At 42.0% G+C, this 27,245-nt stretch overlaps 1 protein-coding gene across 4 annotated transcripts in view; it reads right to left on the bottom strand.

Moving 5' to 3' along the window:
- Nucleotides 1–27,214, bottom strand: part of LOC149290008 (clathrin heavy chain 1-like) — a 52,062-nt gene extending 24,848 nt beyond the window's left edge. For 3 of the 4 annotated variants that reach the window (XM_089489992.1, XM_089489993.1, XM_089489995.1), the window contains exons 1-10: nucleotides 26,943–27,214; nucleotides 15,959–16,166; nucleotides 9,120–9,388; nucleotides 8,648–8,809; nucleotides 7,867–7,980; nucleotides 5,376–5,549; nucleotides 4,003–4,200; nucleotides 3,113–3,313; nucleotides 2,296–2,448; nucleotides 1,153–1,275 (exon numbers count right to left, since the gene is read on the bottom strand). In XM_089489992.1, coding sequence (XP_089346118.1) covers nucleotides 1,153–1,275; nucleotides 2,296–2,448; nucleotides 3,113–3,313; nucleotides 4,003–4,200; nucleotides 5,376–5,549; nucleotides 7,867–7,980; nucleotides 8,648–8,809; nucleotides 9,120–9,388; nucleotides 15,959–16,166; nucleotides 26,943–26,984 — 1,644 coding nt within the window. In that variant the 5' untranslated portion in view covers nucleotides 26,985–27,214. Of the gene's footprint in view, nucleotides 1–1,152; nucleotides 1,276–2,295; nucleotides 2,449–3,112; nucleotides 3,314–4,002; nucleotides 4,201–5,375; nucleotides 5,550–7,866; nucleotides 7,981–8,647; nucleotides 8,810–9,119; nucleotides 9,389–15,958; nucleotides 16,167–24,403; nucleotides 24,425–26,942 lie in introns of those variants that run through there. The other variant, XM_089489994.1, reaches the window with a different exon arrangement.
- Between the last annotated feature and the right edge of the window lie 31 nt (nucleotides 27,215–27,245).

The raw sequence follows: 27,245 nt of genomic DNA, 5'->3' as shown, positions 1-27,245 counted from the left end.
GCTGGCTCCTTGTATCACATGTGGTGGACATGTAGCAAGATCCAAAAATTTTGGATGAATGTGCACCTTATTATTCAAAAGATCTTTAAGACGCAATTTGAACAGTCACCAGAACTCTGTCTCTTAAATATAACATCCTCTCTTAGTAAAGCAACAGAAAAGAAATACTGGAGAGTAATATTATATGTAATAACAGCCGCAAGATTAATCATTGCTAAAAACTGGAAAAAAGAGGAGGCACCAATGTTGGATGAATGGTTTATGAAAATACAAGATCTAAGAGAGTTGGATAGACTTACAGCTTTGATTAATGACAAATCTGTTGATAAAGTGACAGAGGAGTGGTCACCAATTTTACAGTTTTGGGAGAAAGAATTTGACATTAATAAAAACCTGTGGATATAAGGAATAGGTTATAGACAGAAAATGTATTTAGTAAGTTTTTATAATATTAGGGCTTAATTGAAGTTTATAGGGTAGTCTTATTCTAATGTAAAAACTCTTTAATGGATATACTTTGGGGCGTCAGAGAAAGGACAACTGTCATATTAATATGATAAGGCCGATACTATCATATTGGCTTTTTGTTCCTTTTATATCATTTTACACTTCCTTGATTAGATGTTGCTCTTGTCTGTTGATATTATGCATGTTATGCCTATATGTATACATATGTGTTATACATATTTGTATGTTCAATTCAAAAATAATAATAATAATAATAAAAAGAGAAACAAAGATGTTTCCAAAATTAGTTTATCTGATTCAATGTTTTTTCCTTTGAAAGAGTGGTTGTTCCTACTAGGAGGAGTTAGAAAGAGCACTGACATCTCCAAAGTTACATTTCGGTTGTTTGATTCCGTGACTACCAATTTTTCATGTAGAAGTTTACTCACCTCTCTGGACTATAGCTAACAAGTTTGTACTCACAGCTTCATGCGCTTATGTATTATTTCTAAAGCAATCAATTCTGATTATTTTGTCAGTAAATTGTAAAATCATCCAAGTTATCTGGATCAAGAGACCATGAGACAAATGGCATCAATTTCAACAAGAAGAGTCATTTTTTAGCCATATTAGGATTGGGAGACATGTTATTTTGGTTCATCTTCTGAAGTTGCCACATAACAAAAGACTGAAGCTAGTTTTTACCTGATTGATGTTGGCCAGGGGTTCTTCATCTTGTACCAACATCTGAGCAAACTGAAGGCCCTGATCTGGGCTGACCCTCATCACACTTCTCAATAGGAAAATCCAGTCTGGTGTATAGCCAACCTGAAAAATCACATTTAAAGATAATAAGTTTGGTTGGGAGATGTAAAAAGGGCAACCTCAAGATATTCTTGCACTTCGGCAAATGTTCTGCTTCCAAATTCACCTGAGCCTTGATATAAATAACTACATACAAAACAGACCAATCTGTTCAAGCATGGAATTCTCTAGAGCCGTGGGGAGAATGCTGTGGTGCTCCAGATGTTGAACTGCAATTCTCAGCATTCCTTGTGACTACCTGTGCTGACTAGGGCTGCTAGGGGTTGCAGTCCTACAACATCTGGAATGTCACACTAGTCTCACCTCTGCTCTAGAGGATCACAGATGTCCATGTGAACATGGAATTTATCCTTTAGGCAATCCGACTTTTAGAAGAGTAAACAGATGGAGATCAGGATAAGGGCGTTTTTCAATGTGCTGGGGTGGGGTAGGCTAGCATGGGCAATCTGTATCACTGAATATTATGTTTTTTTCCAGGACTGGGGTAAGAATTTATTTGTCCAGACCTTTTTAATTTTCAGATCAGGCTTAAATTCTGCAGATATTGTGCTGCTCCACTTTATTCTATGAAGTTTTAATGTTTCTGGAGCCAGTTCATAAGTTCTGAGAAAGAAGAGTGGAATCTTTAACATTTAAATAAATAAAACATCCAAGGGTTACTAAGATAGAAAGCCAATTTACAGGCCCCAACTTAATTAAATATTTTGAACTAAAACAACTGTAGCATCCTACAGAACTAGTGAAGCCATTTAATTCGCTGACAGACCATGCCTTGAAGTTCTGGTACTATTTCATGTTTTTTGCCTGAAATCCACGGAATGTTCCAAAGACCACATGACTTAAGCAACTGAAACCTAAAAGGGTGATATTCATGCCTATCATACTACAACTATACTGGAATGTTCTGAGACCTTGTCTTATCTCAGGAAAGATAAAATATAACTGTGTATCCAAGAAGGTTCTGACTTGCAAGTAAGTATTGCGCAATCACATACTTTTAAGAGGAGAAGGTGAGATACTTACCTTTTTGGCATAAAGAACAATTTTCTGGAACTGACCAGTTTCTGCAAAACACTGAATTACTTTGTTTGGTACATTCGCACGGAGATAAACACTGAGGGCAAGGGTTGGGTCAGCAGTCTTTACTAAATCTCCCAGCTCCTCAGAGCATTCCAGCTGAAACAGAAAATACCATTTCAGAACCAACACAGATTGCAAAGGTTAATTAAGCTGCATTTTGTTAGCTACCACTGGATAGAGGATTCCAACTCAACTAGCCCTTTTCAGCTAACATTATTTGCCTCCACAAGTGTTGCCACATATCTCCCCCTCCTCATCCAAGTCACAGCAAGCAACTGTAATTGTTGCCATCCCTCTGAAGATGCCTATTATGCTCATCTGACTATTCATGATTCGACTCACTGTTCAAGAAGAGTATTCTATTGTTATGCAGCCCATGACTTTTGCCAGGTGGTGTTCCTAGTTTAAATAGATGCTACCAGCTTCAAGTGGGTTTAAAAGCAGCCTTCTCCAACCTTGTGCCTCCCTGTAATATGCTGGATACTGGCTGTGGGATTATGGGAATTGCAGTCCAATAAACATGGAAGACACGAGGCTGAAGGTAGCCTTTTTAAAGATAAACAAACCAAAACCCTGATACTGAAATGCTTTAAGCAAGCAAAAAACCAGACCTTGCCTCTGGGCATACAAGAGAGCATCAGCAACACATCTAACAGAAATGTTTTAATGCCATGTACCAATTTTCCTGTGTCAAGTTTATCTTGGCATGGGTACCACTACTGGACCATGGAGTAACACATTTAAACAAGAAACTACTCACCTTATCTTCTTTCAACCATTTTTCTAGCAACTGTTTGCGGCCTTGTTGAAGGACAGGACGGCAGAGCTCCAGCGACTCAAATTTGTTGAGCTGACCTTGATCAAGGAGGATACCAAAGTACTGTAGCAAGGGAGAGGCCTGACCAGGTTGCGCGGGCACACTCTGGAACTTTCTAATGGTATCACTTGTCCGCAGAATTCCCTGAAAGTTGGAACAGAATGCCTAAGGTCTGCTTCAAAGATGTTCCAACAGAGGCAGCAAGTGCTTGCCTAGTCTGCTGTTTCAGAACACCCAATATAAAGTGTTTTGCTGGATCAGTCCACCATCTTAATAAACAGCCAAGTAGGCCACTATCTCCACTTAACCCAGAAGAGAATTTAGAAATGCCCCAGGACCATATTTGATGCCATGAGACATATTTAATAATAAATAAATAAATAAATGTAAGGTTAAAATCCTAAAACATATCAGTAAAGAGTAAGTACTGCTGAACTCTTTGGGATTCACATCTGAGCAAGTGATTATGTTCCTTTGACTCAGACTGAATATTCCAATTGCCCACAAGCTAAGAACAGAAAATGCAAGCAGGTCTTGTGTATGCACTGTGCTTGTACACATTAAGGTGCTAGAAAAGTAACTGCCATAGATAGAAGAGGAAGGTAGTAATGTTTGTGTATTGGTATTTAGTGGGGCTAGTACTAATTCACTAATCAAGACACTTTTCAGTGGGACAAGAACTGCTTAAAACTTCCTTGAAGAAGGAACAATGTCACATTAACACAGCATTCTGGCATGATTACAGATTACCTGCTGGTTTAATCAAGTTTAGTATTACCAAATTCAGTGTATAAATTACACACAGTTGAACGCTCCTCCCAAAGACTCTTTACCTTTGGTGCAGATGCTGCCACTTTGGCTGCTTCTGCATAGTTTCCCTGTGCAAAAAGAGTATTAAATTTTCGGGCAAAGAGTTCTTCTGCTCCAGCTAAGTTACTTCGGATAGCCATACGGAGACCTAAGTCAGGATTCTGGAGAACATTTGTGGCATAGTTTACAATGTTATCTTCTTCCACACAAACAGAAAGTACCTATGAAGACAGAACACACTGGTAAGTCTATAATGACAAACACACTCTACATTGGTGGGTAGTACACCTTAAAATAGCATTACAGATTTGGAGGAAGGTGGCAAAACTGCTTCGAAAAGACTCCTTTTGGATTATAAATAAGAAATACCTGATACAACAGTTGGATATCAAATAATGGACAAGATACTGAACACCACTAAAGTCCTATTTGAGGGTCCTCGAAAGAAAAGTCTCCATCCCTGACTGCCCATCTGTCACATGAACAGCTCTGTTAAATGTGTTAGGGATTTCTGCTGGAGGAATCCTTCTACCTAATATCTACCTTCTACCTAATAAAGCTAGCCTGAAGAAAGAGGCTCCTCCCTCCTTAACTGTCATCCTTCGGCCTGTGAGGAAGAGAATAGGCTGGCCCAGCTCCACCAGGGCTAGCCTGAAAAAAGAGGCTCCTCTCTCCATAACTGTCATCTTTCGGCCTATGAGGGAGAGAACAGGCTGGCCCAGCTCCATCAGGGATAGCCTGAAGATAGAGTGCCCTCCCTCCTTAACTGTCATCCTTCGGCCTGTGAGGGAGAGAATAGGCTGGCCCAGCTCCATCAGGGATAGCCTGAAAATAGAGCGCCCTCCCTCCTTAACTGTCATCCTTCGGCCTGTGAGGGAGAGAATAGGCTGGCCCAGCTCCATCAGGACTAGTCTGAAGAAAGAGGCTCTTCCCTCCTTAACTGTCATCCTTTGGCCTATGAGGGAGAGAATAGGCTGGCCCAGCTCCATCAGGGTTAGCCTGAAGAAAGAGGCTCCTCCCTCGATAACTGTCATCCTTCAGCCTATGAGAGAGAGAATAGGCTGGCCCAGCTCCATTAGGGCTAGCTTGAAGAAGAGCCCTCCCTCCGGTCCATCTGCCTTGGTCCAGGCCTCAGAGGGAGAGAAGAATGCTGGGCCTGATCCCCTTCCACACCACCATTCCCTTCTCCTTTTGTTTAGATTGTAAGCCTGAGGGGAGGGAACCGTCTATTATCCCCTCTGTTGTAAGCCACCTGGATTCCCAGTGATTGGGCGGCATATAAATAAATCCTATTATTATTATTATTATTATTATTATTATTATTATTATTATTATTATTATGCAAAGGCTTATTAACCTAGACCTTTAACTCAGATGTTTTAGGCATCCATCTTACCTGCCCTTTTTTATTTACTCCAATTATACCAGATGTAGGTTCATGAGGTGCAGTCACAAAGATGGTGTCTGCACTAATACGGTTCATGTAGATGCAGACTCCAGACTCCAAGTCATACATGTGAATGTATCCATATTTTGTGATCAGATAGATAACACCATGCTTTGTTCCAATCTATCAAACACAAAAAAGAGGACAAGGTTAACCTGTTAAAGCCGAACAGTTCAAAAGCTGTTCACTAGTTTCTAAAATATCTTTTTGGGGGTGCAGCCCAACCCTACAGCAGAGGCTGGCATTTTGCAGACTGTTGAAAGCTGCAGTCCAGCAACATCTGGAGAGTTACAGTTCCCGCTTCTGCCCTATAGCATGGCAGCAAGGACTCAATGCATGGTACAACTGGATTATTTCACCCATCTCTTACACTTCAAACAAAAGAGCAAATTTAATTTTTTATAGCAGCACAATGTTTTTATGCCTGATTCAAGAACACTAGAAGTTTTCAAAAGCTGACACTCCTGCTCATAAAGGGTTTCAGTGGCCTTTAGCTACAAAAGGATTTATGGCCTTGGCAAATCACTATTTTCCAGCCCTAATCCATTTTTCAGTTACCATACAAATCTAATGCAAAGACTATAGAAGAACTCCACTCAATTGAAGTTCTTTTTATATAAAGCTTTTTTGACACTGATATTGCTAACACTTAAGCGTTCCAGGAGCAATCCTGACAAATTTGTTCAGTGTTTGTCATGGCAGAGGGAGACGGGTGACTTGCACAAACAAAAGTGGATTGCTCATGGCTTGTCTTGCAGTGTGTGTTGTTGGACACTGTACTCAGTCAGTCATCCTTATGCGTTTAGCCAAAGGCCATTACAATCTAGAGGACAGTGTAACAGAATGTGCTTTCAAACAGCAACAGTCACTATACTGTGCCAGTTCTTCAGTGCCAATGAACACTCTTAAAAACTTATTGGTTCAAAAAGCTGGATCCTATCTCAATACTAGTACTTTGATTTTCAGTACAAGTTCTGGCCAGTAGCAATCTGTTCAACTGGAGTGAAATCTTATTGTTCCTCAGATCTTGTTATACCACTCTCTATAAACAGTTTATTAGCACAACATTGTACAACCCAGCATGCACAGCCCAGTTAGTCTAGTGAATACAGTTTGACATGGTACAATGTGCTTTTCAGGTGATCAGAAGAAACACAAAGACTTAAAATGCTGCCAGAACATCTGAATAGAAAATATTTTGTGGCATACAAAATGTCCAATACATTTTAGCCTGTTCCCTCTTCAGGAACACTAGACCATGGTCCATGCAAATAATTCAATGCAAAGCTTGCTCCTGAGACAAAGAGTTTTGCAGGCAGAAGAATGATTTCTGAGATAAATGCCTCCTTGAAGTATTCCAGGAACAATTTTTGCCCCTCAAGGTGTTGGGTGAAGCATGCTGGGCACTCCCAAACAGTGAAAAAGACCTTCCTCTCCTGCTCACTTGTGCTGGGTGCTGATCTCTCTTCTGCCTTGTCAATGTATTTTTCAGCTACCAACCTACCCAGCATTATTCCAACTCATGTTTATAAACGAAAAATGGCATATTTGTTTCCACAAGCCTTCCTCAGCTGAATATGACAACTGTGCTTTTGTACTGTTGCATTTAAGATTTTTAATTTGTTTTTGAATTCTTTCATATTCTTTCCTATGTTATTAAGGTGCACATTTTAATGAAAACTAGTCAGATTTTACTGTATCAAGTGGTATATGAACACTGCAAATAAGATAAAAGCAGTGTACTTCACAATGCTTTGATTTAGATTTCCTGCATGGCAGGGGGTTGGACTGGATGGCCCTTGTGGTCTCTTCCAACTCTATGATTCTATGATATCAAGTCACTGCTACCACAGCAATACATTGACCGGCATTCCCTGTTGTAACCACCACATTTGCTATGCTGAGCCCTCAAGGGGTCTCATGTGTTCCAGCATTCCATAGTAAAATGTAAACATTTGTCTTGTTCATATTCACATCATTGCCAGCATTCTCATAAGAAACCAGAGAGAGCCTTCAGCTAGAGAGGAGGAGTTCCACTCTGTTTTCCCCTTAGGGTTTGGGCATGTCTACTGGGATTCAAGCTTTCTTCAAACCTCCTCTGTCTGCCTCCAAGTGATATCTGTACTGCTTCTGGATGTCCCTTTGGTTCCAGAGTAGCCTGTCATGTGGGACCTTTATGCCTAAAGGGATCTGTGTCTCTTAGCTACACATCTTTGAATAATAACCTAGTTCATGCAAATTATACCTCAGTTCTGCAACTCATCCACTCAATTCTGGATCATTTTAAGCAAATCTGCATACTCATGCAGTATTTTGGAATGCCATATATCTGGTATCTACCTGTGACAGTTTGCAAAAAGCTAGAGGTTGTGCAGTACTATTGCAATTGATAGAGTCTGACCAAATCAACAGATGTGTAAATACACCCCTGTGAAATTACCTGCATTGCTACTGGGAAATCGGTTTGAGCCTCAGGAGGAAAAAACACATCAACTGCTTTCTTGACAAAGGGCTGGTTTCCAGCTGCAGGCTGACCCACTTCAATGATATGCAGCTGAGAAGAGACAGAATTATAATCAATTGTTTAATATGAATAGAAAAGCTTACTCTAATTGGAAATTACTGTACTTAAAAAGACAACCATTCCAAAGGATGGTGTGGATTTCTGTAAACTAGAAAATGGTTTAATCAAAAACTTAATTTTTCAAATAGTCTACCCAAGTGTTCCATAGCCTGAGTTTGTAAAGAGACTGCAGATCAGGCCATGTTCACTGGAGTATGAATGCCTACGTTTAAGGCCTATGTCCAAACTGCACTGGCAGACACCTTCCTCCTGCTGGGCAGAAATCCACATTGTCCAAGTGAGATCAAAGCCAGTTTTGGGAAGGCAGAGAGGGATGCAGTAGGAAGAGAAATGGTTTCTCCCATATCCATCTGATTCAACTGATCCATCAGCAAAAGTCCAGTGCCAGATACTACCCAATATTCTCACTCTCAGTATTTGTCAAGACGTATTGGAAAAAGATACAGAATCACCACCAGGTTACTAACCCTAGCCTCTAAACATAGGAAAAACTTCTTTTTGCTATTTTATAGGAGAGCATCCATCATTTAACTACACTGGTAGAAAACCTCTGAAAACCTTTTATTCCTCTGGTTTTTGTCTCATGACTTTGCCTGCAGCTACTTTGACTCCAAGGGATCAATATAAGGTTTTTTACCTTGCCTCCTGCAGGGCTGCGTACAGCAAAACAGAAGAGAGTGGATGGCTTGGCATTTCCTTCTATCTTGAATTCTGCAAAGGCTGCTGCGTGTCCTTCTATAGGTTGTGAAACTTTTCGATCCACTGAATATAACTGCATAGCACCAACCACACGGTTTTGCTAATGAAGCAAACATATGACGACTCAATAGCTAGGATGATTAACAGCTTCATTTATGCTGTGAACATCAACAATTCGTATTCCCCTTATTCATTCCATGCCCTTTATCCTGCTGTCTATCATAAAAGACTCCAACTACTAACATGACATGACAAATTCAGATCCAAGCCACAGTTTACTAGTTCACCATATGTTCAGTGAACAGTAATATCACTTGTCAACTGGGACTGAAAACATTTTATCTCCAGATTTCTTCACCAGAGAATGTTTTAAGACTCTGATACTTGCACCCCTTTGTGGCTTTCCTTACCTGGGCAGAGATTCCTATGAGAAGCAACCACTTTTGATTTTCATCTGTTCTGTAGTTGATGATTTGGCAACCTGCAAGACTGGCGTGTCTGTCAAACATCTTTTGTGGCAGAGAGTCTCCTTCCATACTCCAGTGATAAACGGCTGTCTCTGTCACTAAGGCAACTGTATTTACAGATATCCATTTCCAAAAGATGACTTCCTCAGCCATTGTGTGTGCTTTCATTTTACTTTTCATCTCAATGTTAAAAATCTGGAGTGTTTTCCCCGCTGGTATACAAGATAGAAAGACAAAGAGAATCACAGACCTCCAAAATATTAAGCTATACTCATCTCTTCTCATCTTATAGAACAGGGTTTTTTAGAATAGTTTCTAGGGTTACAATTGGCCTCAAATACATATGCAGAAAAATAAGACACCAGAAAAGGGGATATACAGTGCCAATTCAGCATGTTTTTGAATACTGTCCCAGCTGAAGTGGTACAGTTCATTTTACTACCTCTCTGCTTTGTGTGTAGATCTGGCATGATTTAGAACACCGGAAGTGGAGTCTAAATGACTGAGGACAAACCTTGCCAGTCTAACAGAGAAGTACTTTATCCAGTCCCATCTATTTCAATTGACTTAGAAGCAGGATGCTAGGGCATGAAGCACTGATGGCTTAAACACCAAGTATGCGCAGCCTTACTTAGAATTCAAGAAAGTAAAGCCAAGGGCAGCATTGTTCTCACAGGACATAAAAGCCATTTGCTAATCCCTGTGGTTCACTTCCTGCCTTTCAAGGAAAAAGCCCCTTTAGGAAAAAGGAGGGAACAGGTGGGATATTGCTGTTTACAGCACAGAGCAGCTGGAGCAGACAAGAGCGATATGAAGCTTCACAAAGTACACTGTCCCAACGTGTGATTTATACTCATGCATAAGTCGAAAAATGCATGCCAAAAAAACCAACCCAGAAACTAGGGTTGATTTATACACAGGTCAATTTGGTACCTTGGTCTGCCACAGTAGTGCTTCTGTCCTTTTGTAATGCCTCCTCAAAAAAATGGTGGCCCCTTTTTGGCATTTCCCCACCACAGGAGGGCGAGCATTGGATGGTGATGGTGGTCAGTGCTTTCTTTAAGGTAGGAGATGGAGGAGGGTCAGTGCTTCCTATAAGGTAGTCTGTCCCAGGAGAACCTAAAAAGCACTGAGCCCCTCTCCTGCCTTTGGCAGTCTTTTGCAAAGCCTGGGAAGAAAAATGGCAGTGACAGCGGTTCTTTGGTGCTTCCTCACCACAACAGAGAAGTGACCTCTGCCCATCATGGCAGAGAAATGCTGAAGAAGCCACAGCGGAGCCCCAATGTTTTCCCCTTAACTTATCCATAGGTCATATCAAAATCCGTAATTTTGGCCCTAAAACCTGCCCTCAGTATATATATATATATATATATATATGAGCTCAGCCTATACATGAGTATAGACAGCAAATTAATGCATTGCCAAGAAAAAAAATACTCTACAATATTATGCTGCAATGTTGAATGACTTGGGAGTGATGGATGCCAGATAACTTATCAACTTTGTCAAAGCAAAATCTAATGGAAGCTATCCAGGCATGTCCTTAGACAAAATATGACTCTACACTTTTTGCCCTGAAATATTTCAAGTTTATTTTCGACTCTGAAGGCAGCCCAACATGGCAAGGAATGTGCACAGGTACAGTGGGGAGCAGGGTCTGTCTCCCACATTTTGCTTCAAATCCTCACCTACTGTGCATCAATACTTTTTCCTATTAGCTTCAAAAACATAAGCAGATTTTTAAACAACTCAGCTGGTTCAGGAAAACCACAATGCTGCATATTCTTGCAAAATCATTGGCCTTATTGCTCTTATCAAAATCTTACTTCTAATGCTGCCGTAAAACAGGCTTGCTTGTAATCCTCTTCTTTTTCATTCAGGTAGGAAGGACACAGCAATACATCATTTTTAACCAAAAAGACTGAACCCCATAAATTATCCTGTCGTGAATGGTCCCTTAAAAATTTAGCCCTTTGACATTCGCAAGACAAGCCTTCATACGGTAAAAAGAAAAAGATTCCCTTTTCCCAAGAAAGTCTACCTTCTACTGGCCATTGTAAAGATACTGCTACTGCTACACCGCAAGGCATCTGAGGAGCAAGAGGTATGGTAATATGCCATAGACAGGATTTTAAGAAGCTTGACATTAGGCAGTTTTCTTTCCAACCTGCGAGGTGCTAAAATTTTGCTTAACATCTCCTTCTTGAAAGTATAACCAAAATGCTGTGCGTGACCTAGCTTGCTCCTTTCTGCTCCAAACTAACTTGAGAGAATAAATCTATCAATGACTACTCATCATGACAGATATATATTACTCTTAATACCAGTTGCTAGGGAAGATGCTATTGTAATGTTCAGCTTGCAGGCTTCTCAGAGGCAACTGGCTGGACGCTGTGAGAACAGAAGGCTGAAGTACAGAAGCTTTCCGTTCCCTCAGAATTGCCTTGATACCAGTAGTTTTATTTTATTTATAGCATTCCCCCCCACCTGCCACACACATACATTTTACAGCTGGAAAATATTCTCCTGATACCATTTGCTGCAATCTTAAGCTAAATACCTTGAGCAGACGCTTTTGAGACCGGGGCTGATGACACTATACAACCCAACAGAAAATTAACAGCTATGTTCAAAAACAACTTTTTAATGCCATTTTCACAGTGTAATTTGTGAGTACAAGCTCCAAAGCAGGTCAATTGCTCATTGGGCTCAAACAGAAATGTGCAATTTTCAATCAAATTGTGGCACTTTACAGACCGCCCAAAAAGGGCAGTCTGAGGAGCCCCAGCGGCCAAACCGTGCGACTCCTCCACACAACAAAAAAGAAGCTGCAAAATGCAGCTTCTTCTTGCGGTGCCCTTATGACACTGCAAGGCACCAATGGCGCACTTGTGGCATCATAATGGCGCCGAGACATACAGACGCTAAGTGTCCGCTACGTCAAAATGGCGGCGGCCATGTAGAACAGGTGCCGCCATTTTGTACGTGCTTGGCGCGTACTAGGGTTAGGGGCGTCTGGAAAGGACGCCCCTTTCTAACCCTAGTACATGCCACGCCTGTACTTTCCGCCCATGCGGAACGGGCCTATATTACATATACACATTCTCTTTTCATATTTTAGCTGCTTCTTCCCAAATTGCCGTTTCTTCTGCGGACCTCTAAAGGCATCCAGGCCTGTAAAGCCAAGATGAACTATCTCCTTCTGGAATTAGGCCACATTACTACTGCTTTTCTCCAAAAAGTAAATAGCCATGACTGGAGTGGGAAGAGAGAAATAGCATGGATATGGAAGAGAGGCAGGCAGGCAGGCAGAGAAATGAAACTCTGTTTCTTTCTGAGGGCAAAGAAAGAAATATGCCAAGATCGGAGACAGAAGAAACCTGTGGCTGCCAAGCAGGATGACTTCATACAGGATAGAAAGACCAAGGAGAAGCTTCTTTTCAAAGTTGAAAAAGCAACTGCAGCTGCCTCCATGTCCTTATGATCAATGCCTTCAGTTACAAGGGAGGCCTTTATCTTTCAACTGCCCTTTTTCCTACTGTTAGCATAGGTACACAGGAATGGGCTTCGGATCTGACAAGAAACTGTAGGGGAGTCAGACCGAGGCTGACAGAATTCAAGTGCTGACTTGTAGGTTCTCCTGAAATGAAGAGCCATTGCCTTAAATCCATGAGTCTTAAGGTTTCTTTGTTTTTTTGCAGCTAAACACACCTCTGTGCAACAGCCCTAAAAAGCCTGAATCCTCATCCTTTACTTCTGACTAACTGTACTGAGTTACACTGGACCCTGCAACTAGCTTTTTGTTTTTCTATGTACTAGCACATTGTTTCCTTAGCTTACACTTAATGTTATACTGTTTTTAAAGACTTATTTTCCTTGTCAGAATCTTCAAAGAGATACATGGCCTGCTAGGCAAACTCCCACCTTAAAGAAGGCCTTATTTATGGTAACAATGGGCCCAAACAGACAGGCCAAAATAAAGCTGCTTCGGGTCACTTTGCAGGTATGCTGTTTCAATGCTGCATGAGTCCTAAGAGGCCAGAAGCCGTGCCAAAGCCATGCTCCAGTCCTAAGGACTAGAGCGCAGCTTTGGCACAGTTTCTGGCCTCTTAAGATGAGTGTGTCATTTAAACAGCATTCCTCCAAAGTGACCCCAAGCAGCTTTATTTTTGCCTGTCTGTTTGGGCCCAATGTCATGAAAAAGTCTAATAGCACAGAAACAATGTTAACATCACATTTAAATGTCACCACTCTCCCAGAAATCTATGTACAGCAAGCACTTGGCTCTCTCAAGGTATGCCAATGAGCTTGGCATGTAAATGTTGTGGTTACTTCAAACTTCCAAGGGGTAGATATGTTGCTCTCTTGCCCGCCCCAAAAAGACAGAGTCCTGTGGAACCTTACAAGCTAGATTATTACACCACCTTTTACTGGTGAGAACCCACTTCAAATCCATGAGGTGTTGCTCTCAGCTGCAGAATTTACACGCACACATAGGGGTAGACTGTAGACCACAAGATACGAGAAACCTTTATCTCTCACAACTCAGACCCAGGATTCTAGCTGTCACTTCTTCAATCAGTTGGTCTGGATTTATTGTCACAGGGGGAACATGCAAGGAGCAGAGGAGTCCTAAGAAGAGGACTCATATTAAGGTGTTAAGGACCAGAGCACTCCAACAGAATTTGGGGAAAGAGCAATATGCAACAATTTCATCCCAGCTTTTGCTGTCCCACCAAGGACGCTTCCCAGAAAAGGATTAGCACAAAGCAGCAAGAATTACACAATTGAATTATGTTGCTTATCTTGAAAAGGCAGACATCTGTTCTCTGTTCAGGTGACTTAGTAACTGCAGGCCGGAATACATCCCCCACTCAAGGGCTTTGAACATTTTACATCTGTGCAAGAGTAGGGCATGAAATTGCCTTTTTGCATTCCCATGCTGTGCGTATGGAAATGTCTCCCAACAAGTGCTGCATTCCCCCATTCTGTTCAACACGGATACTGCAGGCTTTCTCGTGGTACAGAACAACACAGGATACATAGATACAAGGACAACAATGTACTTCGGCCACCGTGGGAATGCCACATGCAATTCAGAAATGCAATTTGAATACACACACCACACTCTTATCACCTTGTAGAGATGCATTTCCTTTCTGAAGGAGGGAGATCATATTTCAGGGCCCATCCTCAAAATGAGAATTTCAAGGAAGACATAATATGCTGAGTTTTTGCAACCACCAAACTCCTGTCTGCAACGAACATTTGGAGTGCATTTCTAGCATTTTTGTGCAAGCTACAGCCCTCTTGCTGAATAACTGTATCTCAGAGAGATATGGTCAGGTCTGTCCATCTGGACTTTTAAGGCAAGCAAGAAAGCATATCGTAGTGTTATATGAATCCATAACACAATGAGCGGGGGAGACCTTAAGTTATGTCTCTAAGTTACTTGCATCTCTGAGACTAGTATTTAATGCATAACAATGGAATAGTGCATTAGATACGAGTTTTGCCCAGGATTATCACTAAATATTAGTTTTCCTGGCCAATAGCTTGATGCACAGGGGCCCAAGATAATTAGAATTTAAACATTACGTAGGTATTGACTCATAAGACAAAATAACCAAAGTTATTCACCCCATGTTTCATATTCACAGCCTGCAACTACCACCAGGGTATGTTTTTAGCAAGTTTGGAGAGGCTAAGTGCCAGCTGTCCACATGCATCCATTTGTTGTTCCAAGATACCCAATACAAGTTCAATACGAAAAATAGCATCGTGGACCCCTGTGAATATTGCCATGGACTTTTGGGACCAAGTACCACATTTAGGATTAAATCAGTGACTAGCACACAAGACACCATGCTAGCAGAGGTCTCTCATAAAAATATTGTGACTTGAGTTTTGGCACGTTAACTGTACTATGACGGGACTGGGTAGGGCCATCTCTTAGTACAGTTATAACCATCAAGTCATGAACAATAAGAATTTTCTCTAAATTCAAGTTGCATCATCTACATCCCAATTAACTCTACAGCTATGTGCCAAATTGCTTTCTTTCTTTTCTTTTTTTTTCCTCTCCTCCTTTCTTTCTTTTCTTTTTTTTTTAAGAGAATTCAGTACTTTTTATGAGATGAGACCATTCCAAACTATTAAACATGAAGTGTGTCAGGACAAAGTTAACTCACCATCTGTTTTAAGACAAGAATGCAGGAAGAAAAGTACACAGTCAGTGACAGTGAAACTATTTTATATTTAAAAAGTCTTTGCATTGACTTGTAAAAGGGACATTTTTGTATGATAAGGCACCTCAAAGACAAGCAAGCCACAGAAGAAGCTTAAAGCCATACTTGCAACAGAGCCCAAGTTTTATTTATCAGAGTTTTACTTACAAGGTACAGCCTGTTTCTAAAATAAATCCAATTGTTACACTTAAAAGCTGGGAAATCACTGCTGCTAAACATTTGCCTGGAAAAGGCATTCAATCTTGGAACTGGCGGTGCCTAAGAATTTTCTTCAGGCCTGAAAATACCAGTTTTGCAGTGCAGTGTAATTTTAAGATTAATTTTCAATAGTTTACTCTGACAAACCCTACATTAAGCATACCACTGCCAAACCACTTCCTTCCTAGTACAACTTAATTCTATAATTTTACACTATCCCAGCCGCCTCCTAATTTTACAACAGTTCTCAAACCTTCATTCCAGTTCAAAGCAAAACCAAGACATTCCTGTTACATTGCTGCACGATTCCAGGTGAATGCAGGACAGCCAACTTACCTTTCAGAGCAATTACTTTAGAGGCAGGGTTCATGATGGCACTTTCTGCAGAGATTGGGCGCCGGATAGGAGTTGTTGGGTCACTCATGTCTATAATCACAACTTGTGCTTGCTCACCCACTTTTTCTCTGATACATATGAACTTGTCAGACTCCATCGTTAAGGTACTGAATCCAATATTCGCTGGATTAATTCCAAGATTTTGGAGCTAAGGATTGGGGAAGAAAACACCAGTTAGTTTGACTGTTACTTTATCGCAACTTTAAGAATAAAAAGAGACAAGGACTTTCCTAACTATTCAGGAGAAAGGTCTTTTGATCACAGATTATTGGCCACTTAACTTCAGGAAGGGGAGGTACATAGGATATACAATTAGAGAAGTTTATTTCTATGAAATACATATTCATACACTGGTTCATTTGCAAAGAACCACCTGTCTCCTTATTCCACTCAACTCTAACTTCATTAGTACTTTTCAACAAACATTTAGACTTGATTTCAGCTTCTCTGAGGATATTGTGACTGTTTGCAACCTAGTCGGAAAGATTCAGTCACTCAGAGCTGGTGGTCCCCCCATCCCACCCAAACAGTGTTCCAACTGTAAATATCTAAACAGCGTACAACTGATAATAAGACTTCAATGACCTAGCTGTGTTAATCTGTATCAGCATAAAAAGTTACAAAAGAATCCTCCAGCACCTTTGAGAGTGAAAGACGATTATAGCATAAACTTTGATAGACTCAGATGCCTGAATTAAAAGACTGCGATACTGAAAAAGAATTTCTTCCACAATGTCCTAAAACTACATCATGTGGTATCAGCCTCCAATAACTGTCTTTTTGCTTAATATTTGCTTTTGCTGTCTGACTTTGAGTTGTTTCTGATTCATGGGAACTCTAAGGAGAACCTATAATGGGGTTTTCTTGGCAAGTTTCTTCAGAGAGGGTTTGCCATTGCCTTCCTCTGAGGCTGAGAAAGTGTGACCTGTCCAAGGTGACCCAGTGTGTTTCATGGCCAAGCAGCAATTTGAACCCTGTTCTCCAAAGTCACAGTCCAACACTCAAACCATTGCAGTCTCTCTTGTTTAATATATACCATGCTAAATAGGTATAATTTTCGGTTAATAGGATCTTTTTGTTGTTGTTCTGTAGGGTACCACACTTCTAGCTTAGTTTAGGTATTAGCAATTTGGTTTTATTTTTCAAATTCCTTTGTAGAAATCTACAAATCTAAAGACCATGAAGCCCTTTCTAAAGAAAAGCTTTTGCAAAGGTACATACCGGAGCAATTGAGTTAATTGCCCCAACATTTATTATTTCAGCATTTACTTTGCTGCATTCTCTGCCATAAATAGCAACAAACAGTTATTCTGCATTAATGGAAAAATAAAGCAAGCCTGTCTCCACACCATGGAAAGTTTAATGCTACTGCCCATCTTATTTTAGCAAGCTAGATTTTAAAATCAGTGCAGCAAACTGGATGAGCGGTGGATGTTCCTTCCTTCAGTTACTGTCAGAAATCCACACAGACATGTCTTAAGGTAGCCTATGAGCTCTATAAGAAAATCAGCCCCATAGAAACCCACCAAAAAGGAAAAAGAGAATCCAGGACATCTCACAAATGTGCATTATATCCTACTGGAAATTATCTAGCGAAGGCAATTCTCCAGCAGATAATACGTTAAAAGTCAGGAAAACCAACCACTCAAAGGGATGCCAGTTGTAGTATTTGAGAAGCGCTGCATTAAATAATTTTACAAGCTTTTCTACCACACTGCATGGAAAGGGGAGAAGGGAGTTTAGGCTTGCAAAGTTTTGCATTTTGGTTGCAATCTAAGAACTAGATTTTTAATACTGTATGTTCTTAATAATCTGGGAGAGAAAAGGGAAAGTGGGAGTGGGAGAAAAGGAAAAAATCTTGCAAGTTGCATTATGGAATAGTGAGCAATGTGAGGTTACCACTTGCCATATTTCTGCACCATTCAGTTATGGCAATGTTCCATTCTAACATCAATAGGCTCTGTTCATTGCAGTTACGGACTGTTCTCAGGAGACATGGATGGAAATGCTTTGTAACAGGCATAAAAATAGCAGCTTAAAGGAATGTTATAACCCCTCTTCGACAGTTCAGAAGACCAGTGGTTCACCCTGGGTACTATTCAGAACAGAGCATGGAAATAATGGAAGATTGCTTTGTTTAGGCATTTAGATTCCCTGCTGTATAAAAAGATAGCACAGTTTAAACACTGTTAACAGAGTGTGCCTTTAAGTTTATCTGGCATAGTTTTACATCGTTTTGAAGACCTACCCACAAAATAGTCCAAGGTTCTTCATTTTTCAATTTTACATAGTCACAATCTGGCTGAATGAAGGCAACAGGTCCTCCTCAGAGTAGCAAACTCCTACCCAAATTGGGAGTGGGCTCCCGTTTCCCAGATCCACAAATATAAAAGGGCTGAAGTATCTGGCATTCCTTCTTCAGCAGGAGAAATAAAAATGCCTACCACCCTTGCCAAAACCATGAATAGAAAAGCTCTATAAATTGTTTTTAGAAGGATGAGAAATGGACCATGCTGGGTTGGTCCCTTAATAATAATAATAATAATAATAATAATAATAATAATAATCTTTATTTCTACCCCGCCTTTCCACAATGTGATCATGGCGGCTTACAGGTAAAAAGACAATAAAATACAAGTTAAAATATTACATATAAAAATTAAAACATCATCAGAGGAGTAGGGACGGGAAGCAAACAATCAAAATATCAGGGCAAAGATAAGACAACAACTTTAAGGTAGTTGGGGCAAAAGATAACAGGATTACTGAAGTGGGAATGCCAGCCGAAATAAGTGTGTTTTTAAATCTTTTTTAAAAGAAAGTAACGATGCAGAGGAACGAAGCTGTACAGGGAGCTTCTTCCACAAAGTGGGGGCAAAGATAGTAAAGGCCCTCTGTGAGGTCGTTACAAAACGAGACTTAGGGACCTCCAATAGGTTGGCCCCAGATGTTCTGAGTGTGCGAGGCCGACTATATGGGGAGAGGCGGTCCTCCAAGTACCCTGGACCCAAGCCATTTAGGGCTTTATAGGTCAAAACCAACACCTTGTATTGGGCTCGGAAGCGAATAGGCAGCCAGTGAAGATCTTTTAAGATAGGTGTTATATGGTCTGCCCTGGATCTGCCAGCGACCAATCTGGCTGCCATGTTTTGAACCAATTGTAGCTTCCGAGTGTGGTACAAGGGTTGCCCCATGTAGAGCGCATTGCAGAAGTCCAATCGAGAGGTTACCAAAGCATGTACAACAGTTTCAAGGTCCCCCCGGCCCAGGTAGGGACGCAGCTGGCGTATCAGCCGAAGCTGATAACAAGCACTCCTGACCGTCGCATCCACCTGAGATGTTAGCTGGAGCGACGAATCAAGGAGCACTCCCAGACTGCGCACCGAGTCCTTCAAGGGGAGCGTGACCCCATTCAGGACCGGATGACAAATCTCACCACCCGGAGCAGGGGAACCTATCACTTTATGACTCTCCCATATTGAAGGAAGCTTTCCTCTAGTTAGACAGCTCCCTTATGCCAATACCCGACTTCCTGACAAACAGAGAAAAAGGTCAAGTAATCCCAAGAGAAATGAGGAAAGTCTAATTATTATGAATTCCTACGACAGAGCTGTAAATGTTTTCACATTTCTCCCTCCTACAATCTGACCATGTCAAGGTTTGCTCACTTGCTTTTAAAACCTTACTCATCAATCTTTTGCCCAAGGTTTTCAACAACTAAAAACAGCGCACCAGTAAATGAAGAGTATGGCAGAGCTTTTCCATTAAGCAATAAATTTAGAAAAGGGAAAGGCTCTGGCTGGCAAGCTGCTATGCCCCATGTTGTAGGCTGCTGGTGTCTGTACAATGTTTTCCAAGTAGTACTGGCTCACAAAGAGCTGCAGTTTTACTCAGGCCTCTGTGCTTGAAGAGCCCAACCAGCTTTGCCTAGCCCCTTCAATTGCAGAGCCAGCTCAGATTAGTTTTATGCTTGCCACTCTTATTACTGATCATAGCCCATATTACACTTTTAGCAGCTAGGATATTTCTACATCTAAACCAAAACAGAATGCTGGTTTTCATGCAACATTAAAACGTATGTACCAAGAGTTCTGAAGTCTTTAAAAATGAAACCCAACTGTCAAAGCTCTCCTCCTACCTCGCCCCATGAGAGAAGGGTGTGTGCACATCTGATTTTTTGCTTGGGCTTGGTCACACAATGGGAAGCCAGGCTTCAGTGTTACATGCTAACTCATCTCAAGGGAATTCCCAGATTACAGAAGGTTGTCCAACTATTCCCGAGCTAGCATTTCAAGACCATTGCCCTAAACTTTGAAGCGCTGGACAGCAATTTATTTCCACACAATTAGCTGGAATAATATTGAGGATGCCGTTCTCAAATTCTCAGCACTCTTTCTTGAACTTTCATACATGACTGCACTCTCTGAAGAAATTATTCTGTCAATTCGGGTTCTCTTGACAGATTTAAATGCCTAAAATGCTTTGTGGTTCTTGTGTTAAGAAAATACATGTGTGTGGCCTTCAAAACATTTAAACAAAATCTTGCAGGCAGGCAACCGAAACATCAAAACCCCAAGTGTATCTAGATGCCAGTGGACAGCCAAGTTACTATTCATGCCCGACTCTTAAAAACAAATCCTAATGGATGAGAAATTGTAGGTGCTGACATTTAACCAGGCAACCAGATTTTCCAATTTTCTTTCTATCAGCTTTTTTCACTGTCCAGCTCTCACATCCATACACTGGCATGGGGAATACAAGGGGATGGATGATCCTCAATTTAGTGTTCAGGGTTACATCTGTAGACTTTGTGATCCTGTCCATTTCTTTCATGGCTGCCCTTCCTAGCCCTCCCTCCTTCCAATTTCTTGACTGCAGTCTGTTTTTATCAGGTTATGGACACTCTTTTAACTATTGCATCCATACAATCCACTGCAATTTGCTTCCAAACAGTTAAGAGCTATATCAACAAACTATCATTAATGTGGCTTCTCTCACAGAACAAACATGAACTCAAGTACTTCATAATGGGTCTAAGATCTAGCTTTCAGCGAAGACAGGTCTACCATCACTATGACAGAATGGATTGCTTTATTAGCGGTTGCAACTAAAGCTGGGTCAGTTGACTTTAACACCACCTTCTAGGAAACTGTCCCAGACAACAGCTAGTATAATACCATTAGCGTTCAGTATACTGCTTCGAAAGCTAGGCTCATTGCGCAAAATCGTATTTGTTGGCATAACTACGTCAATTGAGGAAGAAGAGGTGGCAGTGGCATGACAGTAGAGGAAAGGCTGCAATGATTTGAGAGAAGAGGACAGACAGCAGCAAAAACTACTCTGGAGTCAGCAGGGCAGCTTTTATCTCCTGATGGGGATGGCATTCGGTGCCATCTCCCCACCCAGCCAAAAAAGGGCACCAATGACTGATATACCTGCATGTCCATCATCATCAATATCACCACCCTACAGAAGACAAAGATATATGTACTTACAATGAGATACTTTACTGATGCACAGATCTGTCAGTCTTATACCCTCTAAAAATATAACCCCCTAAATTTAAGTCTAGCTAGTGGACTACACTGCAAGCGGACTATATATTCATCTATAATATGCAGAGTATGTGGCAAATATTTTTAATAGGACTGCTTATTTAATAGGGTTTAAAATACATTTTTATTAATAGGCTTTTTCTATACTTCATTGTAATCTAGGTTGTAAACTGCCGTTTAGTCCTGTGCTAGGAGAAAGGTGGGATATAAATTAAATACCTAATAAATGAATAAATAAATACACAGCAGCATCAGTATTTCCACATTCTGTACACAGCTGCAACTCTTTCATAGAATCATAGAATACTTTGCCTTTATACAGCAAACAAGATATAAAATTTCTGGAAATGCTGAAGCTATGTGAAAACAGTTTTTCCAGTATATTCTGGGAAATAGGCATTTTAAGAAAAAAATGAAGCCTTAGCACCCTTGACACGCTGAAAGTCACTTTGTTACTTCGGCAACATGAAATGCACTATGTAAAACTTGGCTTGGTGAAAAAGTATCCCATTTTATGTATGAAAGGTAAAGTTTGTTCAGGAAGAAATTACAAATTGAATTTACTCTTTAAAATATTATTGTTACAAATGGAGCTGCATGGCCGCGAATGGTAAGGAAGAGCTGAACCTTTTTGCTTTTACCAATTGCATGAAGTGCAGGCAAAATGCAAACGTTAAAAACAGAAGAAGCCATCAACATTAGCAAACAAAGGAAATGATCTTGTCTCCTGATGTCCTTCATAGTGCCAGACAGACAGAAAGCACTTGTTCCCATAAAAAGGACAAGAAAAGGAAATCAAGGCCAGGAATTACAATACAAAGATGGGAGATACTGTACGGAAGTTTTACAAAAATGCCATACAGTTTTTAGAAACCATGTGGAGAGTGAAGTAAGTACATTAATATCCCTCATCTTAAATATTTTATTCATCATTCTACACTAAAGTATTCCACAATACATTTCTTCCATTTTTCCAGAAAAAGAGGCTTTGGGGGAAAACATTTCCTCCCAAATTGTTCCCATTTATTTCTGGGCCTTTGCTTCTCTAACTGCAATGCAGTCTCTGCACAATGCCAACATAACGTCCAGTTTGTTTACAGTGGTGAAAGTCCGTTTTTAAATGCATAAACGTTCCTATTCAAAACAATTGCATTTCTGTAGTTTACATTTTCTGCTTATAGCAGGAAAACCCCCATCATCCCCAGGAGGGTGGGGTGATGGCTTAGAATGATTTGTGTTTTGTGTTCAGCCATCCACTGGAAAGCGTAACAAAAGGGTGGGCAAAATACAAACCTCCAGGTGTCGCTGGCCTGCAGCTCCCAACAGCCCTAGCCACCATTGCCAACGGTGAGGGGTGCTGGGAGTTGCAGTTCACCCACATTTGGAAAGGTGCCCTTTGCCTACCCTGGTCTAACAGAACCGAAAGACACTAACTGAATGTGGCTGACGCATCTAGGGAACCCAAGTTAGATAGACGACAAAGGTTGGGATGTGAAGGTTATAACCCTATGCAGTGGGAACTTATTTCTGAGTCAACACACACAGGATTATGCTACATGCTATAACTAACATATTCTGTCATACGCATATTCCCTATATGCCTAACCACATTTTGAGAATGGAAGTGTTGTCACTACTATCACTCAGCTACAAGACAAACCCCTTCATCAACTTGGTACCCTTCAGCTGTTTTGAAATACAACTCCCACCCTTCTTGCCCATTGGCCACATTGGAGCTAATGGGAACTGTAATCCAAATGATCCAGAGGGCACTGGCGAAGGCTGTTCTGGCTATCGGATATGGGAGACGGCATTTTTTTCCCTTAATCTGCCAGGGACTGGCACCTCATTTCTTCCCATTGGCTACAACTGTTTCATTCCCTCCTGGAAAACTGCCCCAGACTGGCAGCCAATGGCTTCCAAACCAGCGCCAGTCCACTGCTTCAAGTGTTGTTTTAAGTCTGGCACAAATGGCATCCAGGAAGCGTGAAGCACTTAGACCAATTTGTAATCATCTTAAGGGCAGAAAAAGATATTTCAACAATACACTAGCTAGGAATGTCAAATTTAAAACAGAGCCAAAAAACGTCCGATTATACTTGGAAATGGATGCCTTTGACCTAAGTGGGGAAGGGATGGGGAAGAGCCTTCCCCAAGTCCACTTCCTGTCCTCTCATTCATTTACAAAATTCCTCTAATTCCTGCCTCAATCTGCTTTTTCTCCGGCTTTCCCTAACTCAATCCTTCCCCACCACCTCACCACTCTCCTTTGATACAAACAGCAGCCCCTTCCTAATTCTCAGAGACAAGGAGAAATCTTCACAATGCGGCCCAGTCTCCCACAGTTCTGTTTGGTGGCTGAAATGCTACCAGAGATGGTTGAGGAAAGAGAAAAAGAAGATGCGGAGCAGTTCTCCGGGGCCAGATCAGAAATGCCTGCAACCTTCCCCAACCTCGCAGGTCCTTTGGCTCCAGTGTGCCGCCTAAACTGGAGGGTGACAAGGAAAAAGAACCATGGCTGTGCTTGGTTGCTCCCATAGTTCTAATGTGACTATGTCTTCTTTTTATTTCCTGCGCCTCATATTCCTAACAGGGAAGGAATAATGCAGGCAAAAAGCTCAGAGCCTCCACTCCACATCCCCAGCAGGGAAGGAAAAAGGAGGAGGAGGAGAGGCGGGGAGGCAGGCAGCCAGTGACTGTGCACAAATCCCCGCAAAACAGCTGCCATCAAAACCGAGAAGCCCCCTCACTAAAAGGCACATGAGAGAGAAAAGAAAACACACACACACAACTACATCCTGTCCTTGGATCAGGTGCAGCAAGTACATACACTTTACTAGTCCCCAATGGCAAGCGATTCCGTTGCAAGGATGGGCGCAGCCTCCTGGTTTGTTTTCAAGGATATTTGGTGTTGTTTTATTAAAAAGACCTCCACAACAACAACATACCATGAGTTAAACAGGGGGAGGGAGATGTACAGTACTATCTTTTCAGAAGGGGAAAGGAGAAAAGGGACTAAGAGGCATCTAGCTATACATTCCTTCCACCTTCTAAAAAGAGTACCCCCATGAATACAAAATACAGTGGGTATCCCTTGCTATCTGCTGGGGTTTGGTTCCAGGAGCTTGGTTCCCTGCATACCAAAATCCATGAATGCTCAAGTCCCCATGATATGCAACGGCCAAGTCAAAAGGTGTCTCTTATTTCAACTGAAACATCCAAGGATTGCTTTGGAATTTATACAGTCAGCCCTCCTTATCCACGCATCTCTTTTATCCCTAGAAATATTCACAAAAGGTATAAATTTCCACTTGCAAATCTTGATTTTGCCATTTTATCGAAGGGTATGCCACTGTATATAATGGAACTTGAGCATCCACAGATGTTGGAATCTATGGGAAAATCTGGAAGCAAATCCCAGAGGATAACAAGGATAACCCACTGTAGCTTTTTGTGGGTTTTTGGGGCTGTGTGGCCATGGTCTGGAAGAGTTTGTTCCTGACGTTTCACCAGCATCTGTAGCTGGCATCTTCTGGGACGGTGCAGAAGATGCCAGCCACAGCTGCTGGCCAAACGTCAGGAACAAACTCTTCCAGACCATGGCCACACAGCCCCAAAAACCCACAAAAAAACCATGGACGCCTTCAACTTCACATAACCCACTGTATCTATTTTTGAGTATTTTCAACCCGTGGGTAAATTTAGAAAACCCACGGATATGGAGGGCTGCCTGCGATATGATAAAAGATCTGACCAAGATTCTGACAAAGGCCGGTCAACCTTTGTCATCTCTTTGTCGTATCTTTTTCATATCGTTCACAATGGATAAAAGAGATGACAAAGCTTGATCAATCTGTTAAGAGGACAAAGCTATGACAAAGGCTGGGATGTTCAGGTTCTATGCACCCTTTCCCTGGGAGGATGGCCTCCCAAACAGTGGCGCTTATTTCTGTCTAAAGAAGCACATGGCAATGCTGAATATGAGAAAGACATGTTAATAGTGAAAAGGAGGAGGAGGAGGAAGAGAATGATGGTAGCAATTTTTTCTTTCTTTCTTTCGTTCTTTCTCTCCCGCTTCTCCTCAAGGCGGGCTACAACACGCTAAGATACAAAAGGCCACTGAAAAACAACACACACACCCCGCCCAGTTCAGTGACAATGCTCTAAAACCCATTCAAACGCATGCCACACACACATTTTACCAAGTCACGATTTCACACTGACTGGGTAGGCCTGGCAGAGAGAGGTCTTGCATGTATAGGTCTTTTCCTTTCAGCGTGTTGAACAAATTCTAAGCTGCATCAACAGAAGTATAGTGTCTAGATCAAGGGAAGCCACAGTGCCCCTCTATTCTGCTTTGGTCAGGCACCACCTGGAATAATTCTGGGTCCAGTTCTGGGCACCACAATTCAAAAAGGATGTGGAGAAGCGTGTCCAAAGGAAGGCGACTAAAACGGTGAAGGGTCTGGAAACCATGAAGTCCTATGAGAAAGACTTAGGAAGCTGGAGATGTTTAGCCTGGAGAAGAGAAGGTTAAGGGGTGCTATGACAGCCCTGTTTAAATATTTGAAGGGTGTCATATTGAGGAGAGAGCAAGCTTGTTTTCTGCTGCTCCAGAGACTAGAACATGGAACAATGGATGCAAGCTGCAGGAAAAGAGATTCCAGCTCAACATGAGGCAGAAATTGAGGGCAAGAGGCGTTCAATAATGGAAGATGCTGCCTCAGAGTGATGGAGTCTCCTTCTTTGGAAGTCTTTAAACAGAGACTGGGTGGCCATGTCAAGAATGCTTTGATGGGGAGTTCCTGCATGGCAGAAGGGGCTTGGACTGGGTGGCCCTTCTTGGGGTCCCTGCCAGCCCTATGATTCTAGGCTTCTAACCTGTCTTTAGCCGCCTCGAGTCCCTTTGGGAGGGGGGACAAGGCGGGCTACAAAACCCACACATCAACACTGTTTGCCACGCAAGGTGCGTACCTCTGTGTGTGGTTTGTCCCAGTTTCCCTCCAACCCTCCTTTGGGCTGCAGCCACACTGGAGAAATAACCCGGTTTGGTCGCGCTTTAACTGCCCTGGCTCAAGGCTGTGGAATTCTGGGAGTTGGAGTTTGTTGTGGGCCCCACAACAAACTCCAACTCCCAGAATTCCACAGCCTTGAGCCAGGGCAGTTAAAGCGCGACCAAACCGGGTTATTTCTCCAGTGTGGCTGCAGCCCACTAGGCCTCAGCCCCTTCCCGCCCCTCCATTCAGCGGCCCCAAGGTTGGAAAAACCCGGGGAGGAAGGTCTTCCAAAGCTGGGCTCCTTCCCCCGTCCCTCCTTTCCCTCCAAAGCCCCCTCAGACCCCCACCAAAAGCCCGCCGCCTTCGCCTCACCTGAAAGTGCTCCTGGAACCTTATGGGGAGTATCTGAGCCATGGCTGCCTTGTTTCGGTGCCCCCCTCGGGGAAGGAGAAGGAGGAGAAGAAGGAGAAGGAGAAGGGGGAAGGCAGCCCCAGAGGAGAGCCCCCGCAACCGAGGCGGGAGGAAGGTGAGGCGAACCCGGTCGGGGGGAAAGAAAAGAAGGCGACGGACGGGGCCTGCGCATGCGCGGCGCGGCCTTCCCCCTCCCGCCTCCCGCGGGCTTCTGTGCCTTCAGCCTCGGCTCCCTTTTGCTGCCTCGACCCCATCACCCCTCCC

The sequence above is a fragment of the Sceloporus occidentalis genome, unplaced genomic scaffold (assembly GCF_023333645.1).
Source record: "Sceloporus occidentalis isolate IW3139 unplaced genomic scaffold, rSceOcc1.0.p SCAF_41, whole genome shotgun sequence".
NCBI classification, from domain to species: domain Eukaryota; kingdom Metazoa; phylum Chordata; class Lepidosauria; order Squamata; family Phrynosomatidae; genus Sceloporus; species Sceloporus occidentalis.
The sequence above is the reverse complement of the archived record's forward strand: the minus strand, read 5'-3'. Positions and strand labels throughout refer to the sequence as shown.